The following is a 22,497-nucleotide window of genomic DNA, read 5'->3' as shown; positions in this document are numbered from 1 at the left end:
AAATCTTCATCGATAAAGCTAGCTAATAAATCCAGTAAATGAAGCACATCTAAGTTAATCGGCTTTGAATGAATGCGCCTCATATAACGATTCAAGATTAAATGAAAGGTTTTGTTTATTTTATCCGATTACATCATATTTTCTGAATGCTTCTCATCAAATGGTTCACTGAAGGTTTCATTGTTTGGGTTCTTATCCAAACCATAAGAGCTCTCTTCGATTTTGGGGAATGTATTTCAGAAACATCTGCATGTTCAAAAAGTATTGCTATATGAACACTTAAATGATGTTTGCATAACAAAGACTCATGTGCTTAAATAGAGGATCATTATTTTCATACAAATAACTGAAGTAACTCTCAGTGAAGTCAAGGTTCCATATGACCATGCTGTGTTGCTTAAAGAGAAAAAACGAAATCATTATACTGTTTTTTTTTTATTCAGTTAACTGGGTGATAAATTTGTTGCACGTTACCGATAACGAAACAAACGCCTGAAATAAATACTTCACATGCGTTGTTCCTGGATTCTTGATTTTAGAAAACCACAGTGAAAGGAGAAATATAAAAGTTAAAATAAATTCCTTAATCTGTTTTCTTTTTCTGTATCCTCTTCTGCTTCCGAATGAAACAAGTAGTAGCTAGGGATATTGTTTTCAATCTCTAGATTTGAACGCATATATCTCAACTTTAGAATATATGTCATTTCACTTTTTGATGTGAGTATTGCTTGACATTGTTGAGAGTAAATAACATTTTCGTTGGTTAATAAATTTGTATTTTCGATACATATTTGGAATTGCTACCAAGGAGAACGATTCCTAGTAAGGTTTTTACATCTGTGATGACTTTGCATGACCGTTTTCATTTGTAATATTTCATAAATTTATAATCATAATTAAATAATGTTCAGGTGGTGTGGCACAAAAGCTAACATATAAAGATAAGTCTCAAGGTAGAAATTAAACGTTTAGAAGAATTCTAATATGTTAATTCATTTTTATAGGTTGTCGTGGAAAGGTGGTGCAAATAAAAGTTTGAAAGGGATATCAAGCAAAGGTCATAGTCGAACGCTTTTGGAATTATTCGATAATCGCGAGTAAGCCGGTTATTATTAGGAATGCTGCAATCACACATACTATTTGGGACCATATAGTGAAAAGATGACAAAGGAGAAATATTTTAAACATAGAGTTTAGTCTGTAAAGAAGATACATCGAGGCACTACATTAGGTACACACCTTAAAATTTATACAGTTAAAGAAACATAAATTGTAAAATATTTTGAAAGCTTTGAGAAAATATTTAAACTTTTCCACCATGATAGCGATACAAATTTTCCATTTTTGTTATGATATATTTTGCAAGAAAAAGACTCAGGCGAAACCAAATATATACTCACCTAGCAGAACAGCCTCAAGAAGGGGGATGCGCTCTATCAGGAAATAGAAAATATATAGTTCTGATACGTGGTAACCCTGTGTACAAGCAAAGCGTTAATACTTTAAGATGTAATATGAAAAATGTGATATAGAGGGAACATAAATACAATCGAACTAAGGTGAATCCCTCAATACAATATGCATTATTTATGGACGACTAGGAATACAATATGCGTGTTTTGTGCACAACTAGGAATATAATATGCGTTATTTGTGCACGACTTGGAGTACAATATGCGTTATTTGTACACGACTAGAAATACAATATGCGTGTTTTGTGCACGACTAGAAATAAAATATGCGTGTTTTTGTGCAGCACTAGGAATACAATATGCGTGTTTTGTGCAACACTAGGAATACAATATGCGTTATTTGTGAACGACTTGGAGTACGATATGCGTTATTTGTGCACGACTAGGAATATAATATGCATTATTTGTGCACGACTAGGAATATAATATGCATTATTTGTGCACGACTAAGAATATGATATGCATTATTTGTGCACGGCTAAGAATGCAATATGCATTATTTGTGCACGGCTAAGAACACAATATGCGTTATTTGTGCACGACTAGGAATACAATATGCATTATTTGTGCACGACTAGGAATACAATATGCGTGCTTTGTGCACGACTAGGCATACAAAATGCCTTATTTGTGCACGAATAAGAATACAATATGCGTGTTTTGTGCACGACTAGGAATACAATATGCGTCATTTGTGCACGACTAGGAGTACAATATGTGTTATTTGTGCACGACTAGGAATATAATGCGTTATTTGTGCACGACTAGGAATGTAATATGCTTGTTTTGTGCACGACTAGGAATACAATATGCGTTATTTGTGCACGACTAGGAACATTATGTGTTATTGGTGCACGACTAGGAATATAATGTGTTATTTGTGCACGACTAGGAATACAATATGCGTGTTTTGTGCACGACTAGGAATAGAATATTTATAGGTTACTGCATTTGTATGGGAAAATATGAACGAGTTTTTGGATGGAATACTGCACGACCTTGGGAGTGCAGTATATCCTTCCGACAAAACGAGTTCATATTTTCCCATACAAATGCAGTAACCTTTATATTATATCCTCATTTTTGTATTCTACCTAAGGCTTAATTACATAAACAAAATACACTACAATAAACAACGTAAATGAATGTATGCCGCATGCCAAACTAAATGCACAAGCGCATATTCATCATTACACAAATTAACATTATTACTGAGCACATAACTCTGCCCAGATAAATTTGAACTTAGTCGCGCGCTCGACATAGCTTCGAAATGGCATGTCTAGTTAAAATTGAAATTTGGAGTCATATTATGAATGAATGTGCATTGCAACAATTTTTCCATTGGATCTGGAAAGAATAGATTTTGGTATTTTTCTCGATGCTAGGAAATTGTCATTATGGACTGGATTTGTATGTGACAATTCCACATGAAATACATGAGATTGAAGAAGCTAGGGAGAAGCGTGTTGACATCTGCAAATGTGTTTCTGTCATTGAATGTTTGAAATCATAATGTGGGAAAAATATGAAGTTTTTCAATTGCAATTATGACAAAGACGCTATGGAATTTAATGCTTACTTCATTTTGAATGCAGTAAGGAGAATGTAATTGCACTTAGCATCGAATTTACAGTACAATTTTGAAATGTGTAATCCAGATTGAGAACCTATCTAAATATCATGGTGATGCTCACTCGTACGCGTAGAATACATTATACATTAGAGCGATAAAGGACGTAATGTCCTGCGTCTGAAATCGACATGTAAATAATTTACGTGGTCTTAGATTTACATATTCTTTCACGAGGTATATATTTAATATCATCTTCACTCATAATACCATAGGGTTGTAAGCATAATCTATGTCGGGCGGTTTCTGCTCACGACTAGCTGCCACACTCAACTTAGAGGACTCATTGGTATCAGAATCGTTTGATTGTTTGTTTGATGAAAAACGTACGATTCAAATATCTAACGCTTGAATATTCTGTGATTTTTTTTTTTCTTGTGTCGATGTAGCTTCATTTTAGAGATAAATTTATTTATTTTTAAAAACTGTTTATTTAGAAAAGTTTTTGTTGCCCAAGGAAATAGAATAAATAAAAGTTACTTGTAAATTTTTCAGACATAAGCAACCCAATTTACAAATAAAAGAAAGACCGTATCTTCTTACGTCGTTCTGTTGGAACTATGTAGGATGTACATAGACTTTCATTGTCGCCGTCGAAGCATCTTTCAATAGCTGGTCCCATTAGGCAAACTTTATATGTTACGCCTCCGTCATTATTCCCAAGAACCAGTGTGTCATTCGACACCTATTTTTTAATAACAAAAAAAAAATGTTAAACAAGGGGATACATTTGGGTTCATTAAAGTGACACCTAATTCAATCATACAAATCACATTATTTTCGGCAATATACAACATAGACAAATATATTTTCCAGGGATACAAAATACAAAAGAGCTTTTAATTAAATATTCCACAAAAGAGAATCTTGCATATTGAGAATATATAGCAACGCCAATGTCATGGAGGGATTTTTTGTGAGTGGCCAAAGTTGTAATTTTTGCATCAGTTCGAATAAAATAAATATAATTGATTCCTATGATATAAGTATACATTAGTAGCATTGGACCAAAGCAGTAGAAAGGATGCCTGTTTCTATTTATTGGGATAACGCAGAATTCTGAGGTTACATAGCAATTTACCCAGATCGCTTCGATTCACCACATGTTTAGTACCACTAACATAAACGCTGTGCACACTAAATATGAATACATCAATAGATATAAAATTACATAGAAGTGGTGCAACAATAATGCATTATTATGCTTTCAAGAAATTATGAGTGATCTGAGTCGACCATTTTAAATTTATCACAAGTCTGTGTTACCAAAATTATTTCAGTACCTTGTACCATTCCCCATCTCTTGAGCATTCTATAAATATGGGAATAAATATTTTTATGACACCAATTAATAGCATTGATACTCATATCATTGGCGTTTTTCTTTTATCAATAATCAACACATTCTAAGGAAACATTATATAAAGTATTCCCCATCTGTCTACTAGTGCAATTGCACGTTAATCGCGCAACTGGAGTTCAATAGAAGCCAAACAGTATTTGCCTGTCTTTCTACTTTTTTCGAAGGAAATCAAATGAGAAAAGACATAAAATGTACTCTAAACAGACCTACAATCACACAAAGCCTTTACACTTATTTACAAGACAGTAATAGAGTATATCATTGTATAGATTGCTTAAATATTAAATTATCTCAAATAAAATAAATGAATATGTTAACCATGTATTATGTGTTTGGGACATCATAATTTCGATATAACGCAATAATACTGATTTCCTTAAAAAGTTGAAGCACAATACTTTGGGAAGAAGATTACAATATCTTGTCGTATCTAAATAAACAAACGTTACATTTATCCGAGTATCCAGTTTAGATCGATTCATAACTAGACAGACATGCAAATATTAAAATGTACAAACATAGGTGTTCTGCTACATTACCATAAGTTTGGAAGAGTAGTTACCATTTTATTTCCTGGCACCATCCATGTCAGCATCGGTGATGGTTTTCCGCATCCATGTTCAGAGTTCAAAGAGGCATGAAGTTTGTTATGGCTGGAGTTAATATCAGGTTTACAACGACCCTTTTCTTTTAACGGAGAAACTGTAAATGTAAAATATAAACAAGACAAAACAAACAAATACAAAAGAATAGTAGCCACAACGAATGGTGAAAAGGATGTATACACGATAACACATTTAAACCTCAAAGTTCTTCTGGACGCATTGTTATTGCCACATGTGTTGTCATCCTCACATTTTTCATTGCATCTACATTGTTTTGAACCTCCTGCAGCGGGATCACCAGAAACTAAACTTTTTCGAGGTCATCATTTTATATATTCGGACAAATACACGTTTGCAAATCTAATCCTCAAATGCCACCATTATATATATATATATATATATATATATATATATATATATATATATATATATATATATATATATATATATATATATTATGAGCAAATATGTTCTATAACTAAAGGAAATATACTATCATTGAATTCAGGTACAATAATCCTTCCAGGTGCATTTGTTCGTATCTGTCAATTACAATAAATGTATTTTGTGGAAAGCAAAAAAAAAATGTAAAGTAAAATATCATGAGGAAATCTTGAATTCATCTATTACGTCGATAGTGTGTGCTTTAAAATTGCGATATTATGATAATGGTGTATGTTTGTTATTACTAATTATGAAGCTTCCGAAATATATGCAATGTATATACGTGGAGAAAGACACACCGTTTATACGTTTATTTCTGCAACTCACTATATAATAATAATAATAATAATAATAATAATAATAATGAGGACCGTGTATAGCGCCTAATCTTTAGAAGCTTTAAGCGCTTTACAACATCAGACAACACCTATAAGATAAAAAAACATAATGATATGATTACAAAAACAAACACCATGAAATTAGAAAACATAAAAAAACATGCGGAGAATATTTAAGGTAGGAAACATTATTAGGTCTTTAAGTTTGTTCCTGCAGTCGACTAGATCTATGACTACTCTAGGTGAAGGCGGATGCTGTTCAGATACAACAACGTTCATGCTTGAATTGCATTAGACATACGGTCTATGATCTTTGCACAAGTTTGTAAGACATATACAGATACCCAAAGTTGCTGGAAACCATACGCATAACACAATCGTCTACTAGTCTTAAACGATATTTGCGTTTGTATGCGCACAACTTTGTTACAAAGTTTGAAAATTTGTTTGCTAAACGAAATAAAAATAAGAATTTATAAACATTTTACATATTGAATTTTTAACGTTTCAAGATCAACACAATACTTTTTTAACACAAATCAACATTACTTGTAATCATTCTACTTTTAATACAATATTGATTTAATTACCTATCAAACTGATATAGGGTATCAATAAAAGTTTAATTCGAATGGTTAAAACAAATATTTGTTATAAAAAGAACATATATTGTCAACGAATATCAAAGCAAGAGCAGAGCAATTTGCATGGCTTATCGACATTACAGTTTAACGATTATGAAACTAGTATAACATACTAAGAATGTTACCATGTATTGGTGAATAAAAATCAGATAGTAATGCTTCCTTGGCTAGTATTTTAAACTGTTATTAATACAAGAAAGTAACATAGGTGTGGATGACAGGCGTTGACTTCAAAGACCTCCAGTCTCTACTGAGAAAAAACAATAAACTTAATACAGATGATAACATTTGTGTTCTTATTTTGCTCTGCATTTGTCTTTTTGTACACGTCAGCGTTGACGTACTATTATAAAATAAAGAACTTTAGAAATAGCCTTTGTATAATTGAAAGTCGGGGTCATTGGAGTAGCTCCTTTCAAACCCAGTCCTGAATTTACCATACATGCAGTTTGTAGTTTGCATATTTGAATTAATATGTTTGAGAACGTAAAGTGGTGAATATTTTCTTTGGCGCAGTAGTAGGGGGTACCACTTACACTAGCACTCGTCATTTTGTTCAAGACTGAATATCATACAGCTGTGGTAATTGTTAGTAAAGCTTTCTTTTGAAATTAATTTCTCATCTAGAGGTGATAGCTGGGTCTGGAAAGTAGATTACGACGATGCACACCCATGCTCTTCTACCGCGGACAAGATAAATACATATAATTTCATTTATTCCCAGACTTCGTATTATACAGTGTCTTACTGCTGCTGTGTATAGTCCAGAGTACATTGATCACCGACTTCAAAGTCAAGAAATGTATTCAGAAATGCATGGATATATTCCACTTATAGGGTCTGCTGCATTTATGAAGGATATATGCATTTTGTGAATTGAATTATGCTGGGTTTTGGATTTATTTTGTGTTTAATTGTTTTTATTGTTGTTCTTTTGTTTAATTCATGCTCAGACCTCAAATTATATCACGAAAGATATAGGAAACTTCACGAAACTATATACTTTATTAAAAATATTTCTTCTGAGGAAAAGAAAACATTGTTCCAGTAGTAATTTGTTTTAACTTTATGCCAGTTAGTATATGTTTTTCGTCCGGTAGAAGCGAAAGTAGGAATGTAAAAAGATCATTTGTATTTTCAATCATACTGCTTATTGTTTTACACCGTATTCTATATAAAACCACTGTTGATAGCCATACCGTCAAATGATGACGTAAAGAACAAACAACAGATAATCGTATAATGATGACACGTATGTATAAGTCTTCATTCCATCAAATGATAGCATCAAGAAAAGACACACAATGGTTATATAACGATGCTTACTTAAAGATTCATTGATGTGAAATAATTTGCCATTATACACTAAAATATATACACAATTCATTTAATGGGCGGCTTGATTATATTTGCCATGGCGAAAATATCGTCATCCTTAGTATAATAAGACACTTACTGTAAATAGTGAGGTTCAGAGTTAACCTTGGGTCGGACTCTGAACTGAGTGGCAAGCTGAGAATTAAAATGTACGTTCCCTCGTCATTTGCCGTTACACGTCTTAGAAGGAGAGAATTGTTTTCATTTCCAAACACCGTGACTCTTTCTGTGTATTCGGGCTCTATTTTAAGCTCATCCGTATCTTTCCAGTACGCTATTCTTTTCGCCTTCTTGTTCGCAAGAATGAACCAAGTTTTGGCATTGACGTACTCCTTAGGCCCGAGCTCATATTCCCATATCAGTACGACGTCTTCGTGCTCACAAGCGGTAATATTAGTCGGGACGTTCTTCCAAGCTGAAAATCAATAAGATTTCTCATATATGTGCAGAGTGCATTCCCTGTGCAGTGTGCATTTGCTGTGCAATGTGCATTCCCTTCTGTTATATAGGCACCATGGCACATTTGTAAAATATGTAAAACTTGACCTTTTGCTGTAAATCTGCATTTATATCAACAAAGGATCCTAAAGTGACTACGATATTGCATTAAAATGAACGTGATTTTGAAGAGCGCATTGGTGCAGTAGTTACAGTTTCAGCCTCCAGAATTTAGCTAACTTCTGTAGGGGACGTGCTTGAGGTATCGTGTTTCCTTAGGAAATGGTTTTATTCTCTAAATTAATGAACACTTTTGTGAATCAATGAATGAATATGTGAGTAAATAGACGTTTATAATTCTTTCTACTGCAGATGATGATAATTTGGCGATGGTGATGCTGCTGCTGCTGATATTGTCAATAACAATGATAATTATAGTCATCATCATTGCTGTTATTTCAATTTGAGTAGTTGCATCATTAGTTCCTCTTTTTTATCTTCATCTTCATCATCTTCTTCTTCTTATTATTATTATTATTAGTAGTAGTAGTAGTAGTAGTACAAGCAGTAGTGGTACTGGTGGTTGTGTGGTTGTGTACCCGTCTTAGTTATTACTATTTTAAAGCAAATAGTAATACAGACGTACATTGTCTTTGTTATAGTTTTCATAATGGTTGTGTTACTGATGGCGTTAGTGGTATCATTGGTAATATTCGTTCAAGAAATAATACTTGGAAAATAAAAAAAAGTTTACATAACTTTCTAAAACACTGTATGAATGAAAACGTCATTTTTTGTCTATTTTTTTATCGTGGTGGGAACATCATGCTGAAAAACTTAACACGGTTTCAGATTACGGTTATAGAACCCTAAACAAACATCTTTTGGAAACACCATTACAGATATATCTTTATTTATTTAATAACTCATTATACCAAGGATTTAACTCTACAAAGAAAAACTGAAATACACTGGGAATAAAAGTACGCAGTAATAGCGGAGTTATTGATGTTACGATAAGTTTACTTATCTCTGTGTGTCTATTGCAATTCCGATTAATTTACATTGTGATAAGATGATCTATAATTTCAATTTACTACGTACCCGGTGCAAGAAAGTAACAACTACGTATATATTTTGGATTCAAACAAAACGCCAATTCAGGCAGACCTTGAAATTATAATAATAAGTGTCGGAACATCCATAATAACAACAATAGATTGAAATTGCTGCGACTCCTTCGAGCAGCTTTAATTCCTGATTAATAACTGATTTAAAGAAGCACTTACTTCACACATATAAAAGAAAAGGGATCTCATTTTCAAGTTTCAAATGTAGTACAGGCTAGAACGAATAGTACATCTCCTATAAGAAAAGTATATATCTATATATCAGCTTATCTATCTATCTATCTATCTATCTATTATATATATATATATATATATATATATATATATATATATATATATATATATATATATATATATATAATCATCAGCAAGTTGGACGCCGGTTCACAAGATCGACAATAGCTTCAGTCCTTAAACAATATTTTACAATCATAGGTTTGATTGACTGGGTACTCGGATTAGTTTCATCTATATCAGCTCTTTAGAATCATAGGTTTGGTTGACTGGGTACTCGGATTAGTTTCATCTATATCAGCTCTTTAGAATCATAGGTTTGATTGACTGGGTACTCGGATTAGTCTCATCTATATCAGCTCTTTAGAATCATAGGTTTGATTGACTGGGTACTCGGATTAGTTTCATCTATATCAGCTCTTTAGAATCATAGGTTTGATTGACTGGGTACTCGGATTAGTTTCATCTATATCAGCTTGCGGAATTCGTGAGAAGACCAAGCTGTATAATTTCAAAAATAACATTTGTGTTTTTTTTAGTATTTGGAAACGTCTCCGACAATTATTTAATGACGTATATTGGATTAATCAATTTTGAAATGTTATTAACATACCAAGCATCAGATATGAATGTCATTATTGTAAACAAAATTATTTGACAAGCAAACATAGATTGATTTATGAACAAATGTCTTTGTAATTCGAAGTATTTAGGCTATATAAAGTTTAAATGTAATGCGATTTGTCCCATGATGTATCTGTTTTCGTTCTGAGAATTTGTGGAATTAGTACGGTATTCTTGAAAGGGTTACTATAAGAAAATTAGTTTTATGAGGACAAAATTGAAAAATGCTAAAACAAATATGGTAAATAAATTTATCTATGAAGTACGTTTTTGCTGCTATTTGTAGAGCTAACTGATGCTACCTTTTTCACTATGATGATAGTAAGAAATACATAGATGTTGTTGTTTAAACTGAAATGATACAGATAGAAGCTAAGGTGAATATATAATGAAATAAATACTTCTGATACTTTTGAAATCCTTTGCCTTTTTGTATATTTTATAAGAATAGACACCACATATTTATTGCTATACAATGCAATTAATTACTTTTTCTCTTTGCCTGTCCAATATCAATGTTCAGATATTCATATATTGCTTATTTGATTTTTTTCTCATTGCAATGCTTCTACTTTGTATTAAATATTGATTGAAGATAAATAAATAAATAAAATGAATATATGCGCCTTAAATGTAATGCTTTCCTGGATTATATTGTTGCAACATGTTCCATAGTGCAGATAAAAATAGCAAAGAAACCGTAAAGACTGAAAGAATCAAAATGAACCCCATATGGCAATGCTTTCAGCGTGATTTTGACGTTTTTGTGTACATGTGCTCTACCTTGAACTGGCCGTACTGTATATTAACCTGTGCACCTTTCAACAATCCTAAAATATACCAAATACAAATGAGAACCTTAAGTAGAATGAAAGTATGTCTTTTGTCCCACTGGCCTATATTGGTCTACTGACCAACAGTCCTCGCCTCTACCCCCTATAGTATACTTAGCCCATAAGCGAGCTTTGCACGGTAATTTCGTCCGCTGGGATGTTTGACCCCCACCCATGTGATGAGAGTGATCCAGTCATTGGGGTAGATTCTCTTCCGGATGTCAGTGTCACAAGAGCTCCGGCAGGACAAAAACACTAGCTTTTCAAACTACTTTGTTGGGATTTTAAAAAAGAAAAATCCCACAGCGTGTATTTGTTTTGGCCATTCTATGGTAGCGATCAATATACACACACTGCAAACTTATCTGCCAAACCTACATTATTGATTGTAACTATACCTCATACAGTGGCTGTCTATTCAATTCTTTACGGCAATGCCTACAAATTGACAATGTATAACTGTAAATTGAAGACACGCTACAGTCATTTATATACACATACCCTCACTCAAGGAAAAGACTTCCAAACTATTTCGAACGAGTTTATTGACGTTTCTAAAAACAATATTAATCTTCCAAAAGAATGTATTATCAGAGATGTAGCTAGAAAATCCCGCCGAAACAATGTATTGACTTAATTCATCATATAGGTTCATTAAAGAAGAGCAGATGTTACATGCAGTCCGAAGTTTTCCCTGAAAATATTTATAAATTGATTAACTTATAAATGATCATAGAAATGGAACGGAAACATCTGAGGCAGATTTACGAGCAAAGAAAAATAAAGAATTTGAACAATATAGTACGTGAAAAAATAGAGTCACAAACGAAGAGGGATATTAATAATTCACCCACCGAGTCTGAAATGTTTGATAAATCTATTGAGAGTAGTGAATAGGGTCACCCTAGCGTCAATGGGAATTAGCATTACAGACCCCCCCCCCTTCCCGGGTCAATCTAGCGTCAAGGGAAAATTAACATGGAGAAAAATCGTGGGTCAATCTAGCGTCAAGGGGAATTTAACATGGAGAAAAATCGTGGGTCAATCTAGCGTCAAGGGGAATTTAACATGGGAATAAATCGTGGGACTGTCTAGCGTCAAGGGAATTTAACATATGGAAATTGAACATGGTGGGTCTGTATAGCGTCAAGGGGAATTGAACATGGTGGGACTGTCTAGGGACAATGATGGTAGAGGGTCAAACACAACAGAGACAGAAACATACATACACTAGTACAAGCGTGAGATTTGTATATAAAGCATTACCAAGACCTGAAATCTTGCTGGGGTGTTCAAAAATTTGCATAATTGTAATGATGCTATAAATAGCTATAATCAAGGAAATGCTCAACGACAAAATGGATGTGACTAAAAGTAACGCTAAAATGACGAAATTGTCCCAGAATTTAAAGGAAAATAAACATATCCCCGAAAATTAAGTTACAATGGTTTAGACTAAAATGGATAAAATTAGTAACTACTTACAATATCAACTTGTGTGACGATCGTGGATAAATACCTATGTATCTATAATCAGCTGAAATTCCTATGAAATCCCACTATCTATTTATAGCTCCAACTTGTGGGTTATTCCTTGGAAAATCCCACTATCTTTTTATAGCCTCAGCTTGAGTGACGTTCCTGTTTATGAATTCTAGTATATATCTATAGCTAAAAAATGTGGAAATCCCCAAGTCGATATTTATAGTCTCAAAATTTCCAGCGTCAGTGACGTCACTGTACTGAACACTAGGGGATAAATGGCAACAGTGTTGCAAGTGGCTGACCTAAATACGGGCTACTGTAGGTAGGTAGGTAGAGTGTATCTGATAGGGATAAAGTGAGTTTTATAGGGACAAACAGAGACCGATACACACACACAGACTCACACACACACACACAACATACGCGCGCAGACACATGCACACACACAGAGAGGGAAGAGGAAAAAAGAAGCCCCAAATATACTATCAACACAGAGGGGAGATAATACAAACCCCAAATAAACTATCCACACAAACGTACGCGAACGCATACAAACCCCAAATATACTATCCACACAAGGTCGCTAACGCAGACAAACCCCAAATATACTATCCACACTCGGGAGGAAGAAAAAAAAAAACAACCAAATATACGATCTACACAACGTACGCTAACACACACACACCATACACACACACACACACACACACACACACACACACACGCACACCACAGAGGGAAGAAGAAAACCATTATACACTATCCACACGAAGTGAAGAAATAACCCTTTATATATATACTATCAACAGAGAGTGAAGAAAATAACCCATTATATTCCATCAACACAGAGTGAAGAAGAAAAAGTTTTTTGAAAGCACCTAAGCCCTCACCTGCAATGACCAACTCTGCCAAACACCTACACCCCCCCCACTCCCAACACTACAAAACCCATTTAACCCGTTATTTTATGGCATCAGTGTGTGCTTTAGGAAACATCAAGACACAAAATGATGGATGAATAGACTGACTATTGTTTACGGACTTGCATGCCTAAAGAGCGTGCGTGAAGGAAAACATCCTTCCATTTCAATTCTAACTAAAACATGATCCAGAGGGATAGAGAGAGGTGAAAGAGCACAATTTCATAAAGTGTGAGTAAAAACAAAACACGCCATCCTTATTATACAATGTCAAGAACAAGAGACACTTACGTTTTCTTTCTGGTCTATTCTCTTTTAGAAGGTAGTATGAAATTTCACATCAGGGCCAACGCATCGGCTCACATTGTCAATTTTTCCATTTCCATGTCTTTAATGGCACAAGTTCTTCATCATCAATTTCTTCTTCTTCTTCTTCTTCTGAATCCCTCTTCTCTGTTTCGTCTTGTTTCTGTTTCTTCTCTTTTCTCGTAGGGCACTCTGAATTCCAGTGTTCTTTCTCCTGACAACGATTCGCCTGTGAAGTATGCTTTCGTATGACTTTTAGCAAATATTTGACCAGCAGGTCGATCTGTGCTGACTCTTCCATCTTCTTGATCGTTTGAGAGTGGAATGAATACTCTGACGCTAAGACACTCTCCTTATATACAGGGACCTGCTGCGTATGAAACCTAGTCAAATGTAATTTTGCAATAAGATGAAACGATTTCATTGAGGAAGTAAAATGCAATGATGTACCGTATCGCCTCACACAAAACCTGAAGTGTTAGCTCAGATCCGTGTCAGCGATTTCGAAGACGACATAACTGAGCTTTCATCAATGCTCTCCATTTATGCTACAAAGCCACGAGTCCTGATTCACGCCAAAAGAAATTTCGTTCGGTCCATAAAAAATAGTATCACATCTGAGAAACGCAAAAACGAACTTCCAGAAAACTGAGAACGACGGCTTACACCTACAACGTGAAATGTATGAGTACAAGTAGTGCGTAAAACTTAGTCAAATTAAATTTTTATAGTCAAGACGAAACGATCTCTTTTCGAAGAAGAAAGCAGACACCAAGCGACAATGGCGATCCGTGTCACACAACACTTTTCAAAATGTATATGATCAGAAGTTTGTTCTAGCGATCTGCACGGTTAAATTAAATGTTGATGTATTTTGTAATAAGACGGACACAATTTCCATGGGATCGCTCATGGAACCATTGTTCGTGCATTAGTTTAATTTTTTAAAATATTTTTTTTATATAAATCGCCTATAGGATAGACCCAGTAAAGCATGGCCATTCTCGTCACTGTGTGAATAGCTACTCAAGTCAATTCAAAGTGAACGCGGTAAGAAAATAAGTATAGCCAATGAAGTGGCTTACAACGGGTGATGCATTGTTTTGTTCTAGGACTGTGTGGCATAATAATCCCTATGTTCTTGCGTTGTTACCATTACAGTGCAGACAGACTGAAATGTGAACTTACAAGCCCTCTTTGTGTGTGTTGTACCATTTCTTCTTACCACATCAAAATACTGAGCGTCACAGTATTGGTTCGCGTTTTCAAGCTGACCATTTTTTTATATATTTCACTTAAACATTTTAACATAAACACTCACACTCACATCGGTAGAGTCAGTACAGATGTGTTACAGTATTGAGGGGCATGTTATCTTTTTTTTTTTTCAAACTAATAAATTTGGGGTTTGTATGAAGTAAAGAACCGAAAGTACAGTGAAACTCAAGGATGATGACCCAATCTGTCTGTCTATTGATGCGTGTATTTACTTAAGAAGAAATATGACCTCTAAAACACAAAGAGATACGGCAAGCATGATTAGAATGAACATAACGATGTTTTCCTTCACGCCTCTTTGAAGACAAACTTGGTCTCCTTTTGTAGGGCTTGAAATAATAAAAAACCTAAAGATTAACGATAACTAACCAATGAAACCAGAAATATGTACATCTTGTTTTGTGGATAAGTCACAGACAAGTCCAAGTCCATAGGTGGTTATGAACGTTAGGAATATTCCCTCATTTGTTCAGAAATATCAAAGCTTGTATGTGCATTTTCCCTTTTCCACTCTATATTAGTGCTTAGATTTGTTCCAAAAAAAAGAAAAAAGAAACGAAACAATTTTGAAGAAAAAAAACAACTGAATTTTGAATTCAGGTTTCTCTCTGTTTATAATTTTTTTCAAGTTGATGGTGCATGACAGAGTACATTCGCCTACCTTTCCAAAGTGAGAGCCATTTCTTCACATGTCACTGCCTTTGTTAAATTCGGTTTCATTGGTTAGTTATCGTTAATCTTTAATTTTTTGATGCATTTCTTTTTGATAGAAGATTTAAGGCTTTCTAGCGTTGTAACGGTATTTATGTTGTTTAGTCTGTTGATGAAATTATCTATAGCAAAGTGCTTAAGATTTTTCAGGTTTTTTATTATTTCAAGCCCTACAAAAGGAGACCAAGTTTGTCTTCAAAGAGGATTGAAGCTCTAAATTACACGGGCGTGAAGGAAAACATCGTTATGTTCATTCTAATCATGCTTGCCGTATCTCTTTGTGTTTTAGAGGTCATATTTCTTCTTAAGTAAATACACGCATCAATAGACAGACAGATTGGGTCATCATCCTTGAGTTTCACTGTACTTTCGGTTCTTTACTTCATACAAACCCCAAATTTATTAGTTTGAAAAAAAAAAGATAACATGCCCCTCAATACTGTAACACATCTATTCTGATTCTACCGATGTGAGTGTGAGTGTTTATGTTAAAATGTTTAAGTGAGATATAAAAAAAATGGTCAGCTTGAAAACGCGAACCAATACTGTGACGCTCAGTATTTTGATGTGGTAAGAAGAAATGGTACAACACACACAAAGAGGGCTTGTAAGTTCACATTTCAGTCTGTCTGCACTGTAATGGTAACAACGCAAGAACATAGGGATTATTATGCCACACAGCCCTAGAACAAAACAATGCATCACCCGTTGTAAGCCACTTCATTGGCTATACTTATTTTCTTACCGCGTTTACTTTGAATTGACTTGAGTAGCTATTCACACAGTGACGAGAATGGCCATGCTTTACTGGGTCTATCCTATAGGCGATTTATATAAAAAAAATATTTTAAAAAATTAAACTAATGCACGAACAATGGTTCCATGAGCGATCCCATGGAAATTGTGTCCGTCTTATTACAAAATACATCAACATTTAATTTAACCGTGCAGATCGCTAGAACAAACTTCTGATCATATACATTTTGAAAAGTGTTGTGTGACACGGATCGCCATTGTCGCTTGGTGTCTGCTTTCTTCTTCGAAAAGAGATCGTTTCGTCTTGACTATAAAAATTTAATTTGACTAAGTTTTACGCACTACTTGTACTCATACATTTCACGTTGTAGGTGTAAGCCGTCGTTCTCAGTTTTCTGGAAGTTCGTTTTTGCGTTTCTCAGATGTGATACTATTTTTTATGGACCGAACGAAATTTCTTTTGGCGTGAATCAGGACTCGTGGTTTTGTGGCATAAATGGAGAGCATTGATGAAAGCTCAGTTATGTCGTCTTCGAAATCGCTGACACGGATCTGAGCTAACACTTCAGGTTTTGTGTGAGGCGATACGGTACATCATTGCATTTTACTTCCTCAATGAAATCGTTTCATCTTATTGCAAAATTACATTTGACTAGGCTTCATACGCAGCAGGTCCCTGTATATAAGGAGAGTGTCTTAGCGTCAGAGTATTCATTCCACTCTCAAACGATCAAGAAGATGGAAGAGTCAGCACAGATCGACCTGCTGGTCAAATATTTGCTAAAAGTCATACGAAAGCATACTTCACAGGCGAAAGTGGCAACAAAACTTACTCTTTTGGTCGTTGATTTGATGAGAGTCATACGAAAGTGTGTGCTAATGAAGTTTGCTATATCTGCAAAGGTAAATGGGTATTTGTCTCCAAAATACCTGCTTCGTCTAAGAAAGAGAGACAGAAGTCAAGATACCTAATATCGTTGTCAGGAGAAAGAACACTGGAATTCAGAGTGCCCTACGAGAAAAGAGAAGAAACAGAAACAAGACGAAACAGAGAAGAGGGATTCAGAAGAAGAAGAAGAAGAAGAAATTGATGATGAAGAACTTGTGCCATTAAAGACATGGAAATGGAAAAATTGACAATGTGAGCCGATGCGTTGGCCCTGATGTGAAATTTCATACTACCTTCTAAAAGAGAATAGACCAGAAAGAAAACGTAAGTGTCTCTTGTTCTTGACATTGTATAATAAGGATGGCGTGTTTTGTTTTTACTCACACTTTATGAAATTGTGCTCTTTCACCTCTCTCTATCCCTCTGGATCATGTTTTAGTTAGAATTGAAATGGAAGGATGTTTTCCTTCACGCACGCTCTTTAGGCATGCAAGTCCGTAAACAATAGTCAGTCTATTCATCCATCATTTTGTGTCTTGATGTTTCCTAAAGCACACACTGATGCCATAAAATAACGGGTTAAATGGGTTTTGTAGTGTTGGGAGTGGGGGGGGGTGTAGGTGTTTGGCAGAGTTGGTCATTGCAGGTGAGGGCTTAGGTGCTTTCAAAAAACTTTTTCTTCTTCACTCTGTGTTGATGGAATATAATGGGTTATTTTCTTCACTCTCTGTTGATAGTATATATATAAAGGGTTATTTCTTCACTTCGTGTGGATAGTGTATAATGGTTTTCTTCTTCCCTCTGTGGTGTGCGTGTGTGTGTGTGTGTGTGTGTGTGTGTGTATGGTGTGTGTGTGTTAGCGTACGTTGTGTAGATCGTATATTTGGTTGTTTTTTTTTTCTTCCTCCCGAGTGTGGATAGTATATTTGGGGTTTGTATGCGTTAGCGACCTTGTGTGGATAGTATATTTGGGGTTTGTATGCGTTCGCGTACGTTTGTGTGGATAGTTTATTTGGGGTTTGTATTATCTCCCCTCTGTGTTGATAGTATATTTGGGGTTTGTTTTTCCCTCTTCCCTCTGTGTGTGTGTGCGCGTGTCTGCGCGCGTATGTTGGGTGTGTGTGTGTGTCTGTGTGTGTGTATTGGTCTCTGTTTGTCCCTATAAAACTCACTTTATCCCTATCAGATACACTCTACCTACCTACCTACAGTAGCGCGTATTCAGGTCAGCCACTTGCAACACTGTTGCCATTTATCCCCTAGTGTTCAGTACAGTGACGTCACTGACGCTGGAAATTTTGAGACTATAAATATCGACTTGGGGATTTCCACATTTTTTAGCTATAGATATATACTAGAATTCATAAACAGGAACGTCACTCAAGCTGAGGCTATAAAAAGATAGTGGGATTTTCCCAAGGGATAACCCACAAGTTGGAGCTATAAATAGATAGTGGGATTTCATAGGAATTTCAGCTAATTATAGATACATAGGTATTTATCCACGATCGTCACACAAGTTGATATTGTAAGTAGTTACTAATTTTATCCATTTTAGTCTAAACCATTGTAACTTAATTTTCGGGGATATGTTTATTTTCCTTTAAATTCTGGGACAATTTCGTCATTTTAGCGTTACTTTTAGTCACATCCATTTTGTCGTTGAGCATTTCCTTGATTATAGCTATTTATAGCATCATTACAATTATGCAAATTTTTGAACACCCCAGCAAGATTTCAGGTCTTGGTAATGCTTTATATATAAATCTCACGCTTGTACTAGTGTATGTATGTTTCTGTCTCTGTTGTGTTTGACCCTCTACCATCATTGTCCCTAGACAATCCCACCATGTTCAATTCCCCTTGACGCTATACAGACCCACCATGTTCAATTTCCATATGTTAAATTCCCCTTGACGCTAGACAGTCCCACGATTTATTCCCATGTTCAATTGCCCTTGACGCTAGACAGTCCCACGATTTATTCCCATGTTAAATTCCCCTTGACGCTAGAGTGACCCAGGGTTTTTCTCCATGTTAAATTCCCCTTGACGCTAGATTGACCCACGATTTTTCTCCATGTTAAATTCCCCTTGACGCTAGATTGACTCACGATTTTTCTCCATGTTAATTTTCCCTTGACGCTAGATTGACCCGGGGGTGTGTGTCTGTAATGCTAATTCCCATTGACGCTAGGGTGACCCTATTCACTACTATTGAGACATGATCCAACTGTACTGATGATACTGTTCAAGAGCAGGCCAATCAAACGAATGATTTGAGGAATAAGTATAAGAATGTCAATACAAATTCATTTCTTTTTATTACATATATGAAAGGCATTATGAGGATGTAGAATAATGGCAGCGGAAGCATCGACTCCAATTCTAAGAAGCTATTGCTTCAAGCGACGAAGCAAAAACGATTGAGGAAATTTACTAACGCTCCAGGAAATTTGATGCAATTGGATTCCAGCACATTATGTCTGGTCGTATTCGAGTTGGTGTAGTACTCATTGGCGAGTACTTTGAGCTTCGTAATTGGTCATTCGAACTCTTTTGGGCTGACGAAACATTAGATTTTATCACGTTATTTGTATTTGCAGATGAAGCTGATTATAATGATGATAATCACGAACTGCTTTATTTGAAAGATCCTGATGTGATATTTTCAATCCGCCAAGTCTTCAAAGTTGTGTGCAACCTGACTCATAAGAGGAAATAAAAAAGCGGCGACGGATCAAATGAAATATAACAGTGTTTCTGCCAATTAGATACAAGGCTCGTACGTATGTATAAGAAGATCCTTGACATTTCGGACACAACAAATACAAACCAGTCTGTCTTGGAAAATTCGAACTCTGTGACAGAGCATGTCACTATGAATATTGAATATTGCAGAACACATTGGCAACTATTATGTGATGGCCTTGGGGTACGATCATGCCTTTAATGTAGCACTGGAGTTAAATCACGTAAGAAACTTTACAAACAAACCCTGTGAAACTGTTCATAACTACTATAAAGCGCAAAGAAACAAATGCAAACGACAAACACATGTGGGTGTCCAAGCAAAAGAGGATACAACTAAAATCAATGAGACAAAAGTTGATTATATAGTCACCAGGATTATAGTGATTGCAGGTTCTGATCCTGACAAAATACAAAAATATTGGAAACTCACGTGGCAATAATTTCACGCACATAAACACAGTGTGAGGCGCTAGACTACTATTTACTAATATGCTTCATGGAATTGTAGTGGTGTTATAAAACTTTGGTCACACAGGGCTCAAAGCAGACCTTGACCGTCTGGTTATGACAATTAGTAGTGACAAGGATGGATTTTAAACTACTTCACCGTAGATTCATGGTGGTGCCCGCGTAATCCTGAACCGCAAAGATATCAGCGCTATCAATGATGAATTTGGCAGAGGCATTGAAAAGAGTCTCTTAACGCTGGTGAAATATATCTAAGTAACATACCAAAACCAAAATGGGTACCGCCAAAATCGGTTATATATTTTCAAGATACTTTGATAATCGCTGTTTAGAATAGGCAAAGTATATCGGCACTATAAGCATCTAGTGATCAGCGACTTACAGTTTAATCGATGTCAGGGGGCATTTGTGTCTATAAAAACAGAGCTTGCTACTGAAACATTCTAGCATTACCTGGGTTAAGTGTTTCAGATTTGTTCAGTGTGACTTTGGTAACCTGCACAGGAAGTTTGATTTCATCAAGCAAAGTTTTTCCTAGTGTTACTTATATTTTCAAGGCATGAACAAAGTCTATGTAGTCACGATGTACACTGACAAGTCCGTCACGTCCTCGCACATTGTATTTGGCCAGTATCACATTCCTTAGTTCCCGAGAAATTAAATCCCAGGATCCACTCGTAATAATCATGACCTGATGAGTAGTTTGTGTTCATAAAGACGCTCATGTGTATCTGCGATACTGGCAGAGTGTTTCGATATCAGCTGTTAGCCATATCAGAAAAGTGAGCCAATTGTGCAATTCGCCGTAGCAATGTTGGATGAATGATATTCGCATCTGCGCGTTGACATCCATGGATATAATTTGATGCTTGCTATGCAAGACTGTGTCGGTAACACGCAACATCAACGTGTTGGATAGATGCTACAATAGGCCTTGGGTGGTTATTAGTATGGATTCGTAGCACGCTTACAGTAATGTTAGCCAGGAAGATGTTTTTTATAGGGATGTTTACTCCATGGTATCCCTGGTAGTTTTTTTAAATGCGCCCGCGATATCACCACCGCCAGCTTTTTAAAAATATTTGCAGATTTACAGAGGCATAAAAATTATTTTTTGCCACATCTAACACATGTTCCTGTAATCGCTGATTGTCCAGTAGGTTTTAGAACTCGAGTTGGATTTGCGGTACGTGTTTTGACGCGACCTCATACACAATATGAAGATATGATTATGTTATGCAACAACTGAATTATTCAATTGCATAACGAAAAAGAAAACTAGCAGATTTTCCATTATTTATTTTTCCGCACAACCAACAACTAAATGGTCCAAGCATGGTAATGAAACCGTATTTCCTTACTAAATTCATGTACTAATCATTGGCTCTGCTGGATCTGGAAAAAGAGAGCTGTTGCTGAATATGGTTTTAAGATGGTTAACTTTGGATCGGTTATACATGATTTCACTTTCGGCTGATCATCAACCGTGTTATGATGCTTTAAAAGGTGTTAAAAACGCGTTGAGAAGAGAGAAAAACCCCAATGCGACTTTATCGTCCACCATAGATTTCTTCTCCGCTATCGATGAAGCCCCTGCTATTGACGATTTGAATGCAAACAAAAGCAATCAAGTCGTGAACGACAATTCGATGCTTGAAAATCATGTCAATCCCACAAAAATGTTTCCACGAGGCCGGCACATTAACACAGACGTCATAAACTTCTGATCAAGCAGCCGCGCCTCAACCAAAAACGTATGCCTCCACAAGTTAAGATAGGTGTTTTACATGAACACT

At 35.4% G+C, this 22,497-nt stretch overlaps 1 protein-coding gene across 5 annotated transcripts in view; it reads right to left on the bottom strand.

The window, feature by feature from the left end:
- Positions 1–22,497, bottom strand: part of LOC149798652 (uncharacterized) — a 67,919-nt gene that overhangs the window by 3,163 nt on the left and 42,259 nt on the right. For all 5 annotated transcript variants that reach the window (XM_089957497.1, XM_089957495.1, XM_089957492.1 and 2 more), the window contains 4 exons: positions 7,956–8,291; positions 5,031–5,170; positions 3,649–3,790; positions 1,401–1,433 (listed from right to left, as the gene is read on the bottom strand). In XM_089957497.1, the coding sequence (XP_089813623.1) occupies positions 1,401–1,433; positions 3,649–3,790; positions 5,031–5,170; positions 7,956–8,291 (651 nt within the window). The remainder of the gene's footprint in view (positions 1–1,400; positions 1,434–3,648; positions 3,791–5,030; positions 5,171–7,955; positions 8,292–22,497) is intronic.

The sequence above is a fragment of the Sinohyriopsis cumingii genome, chromosome 5 (assembly GCF_028554795.1).
Source record: "Sinohyriopsis cumingii isolate HCF-2022 chromosome 5, ASM2855479v2, whole genome shotgun sequence".
Taxonomy (NCBI): domain Eukaryota; kingdom Metazoa; phylum Mollusca; class Bivalvia; order Unionida; family Unionidae; genus Sinohyriopsis; species Sinohyriopsis cumingii.
The sequence above is the reverse complement of the archived record's forward strand: the minus strand, read 5'-3'. Positions and strand labels throughout refer to the sequence as shown.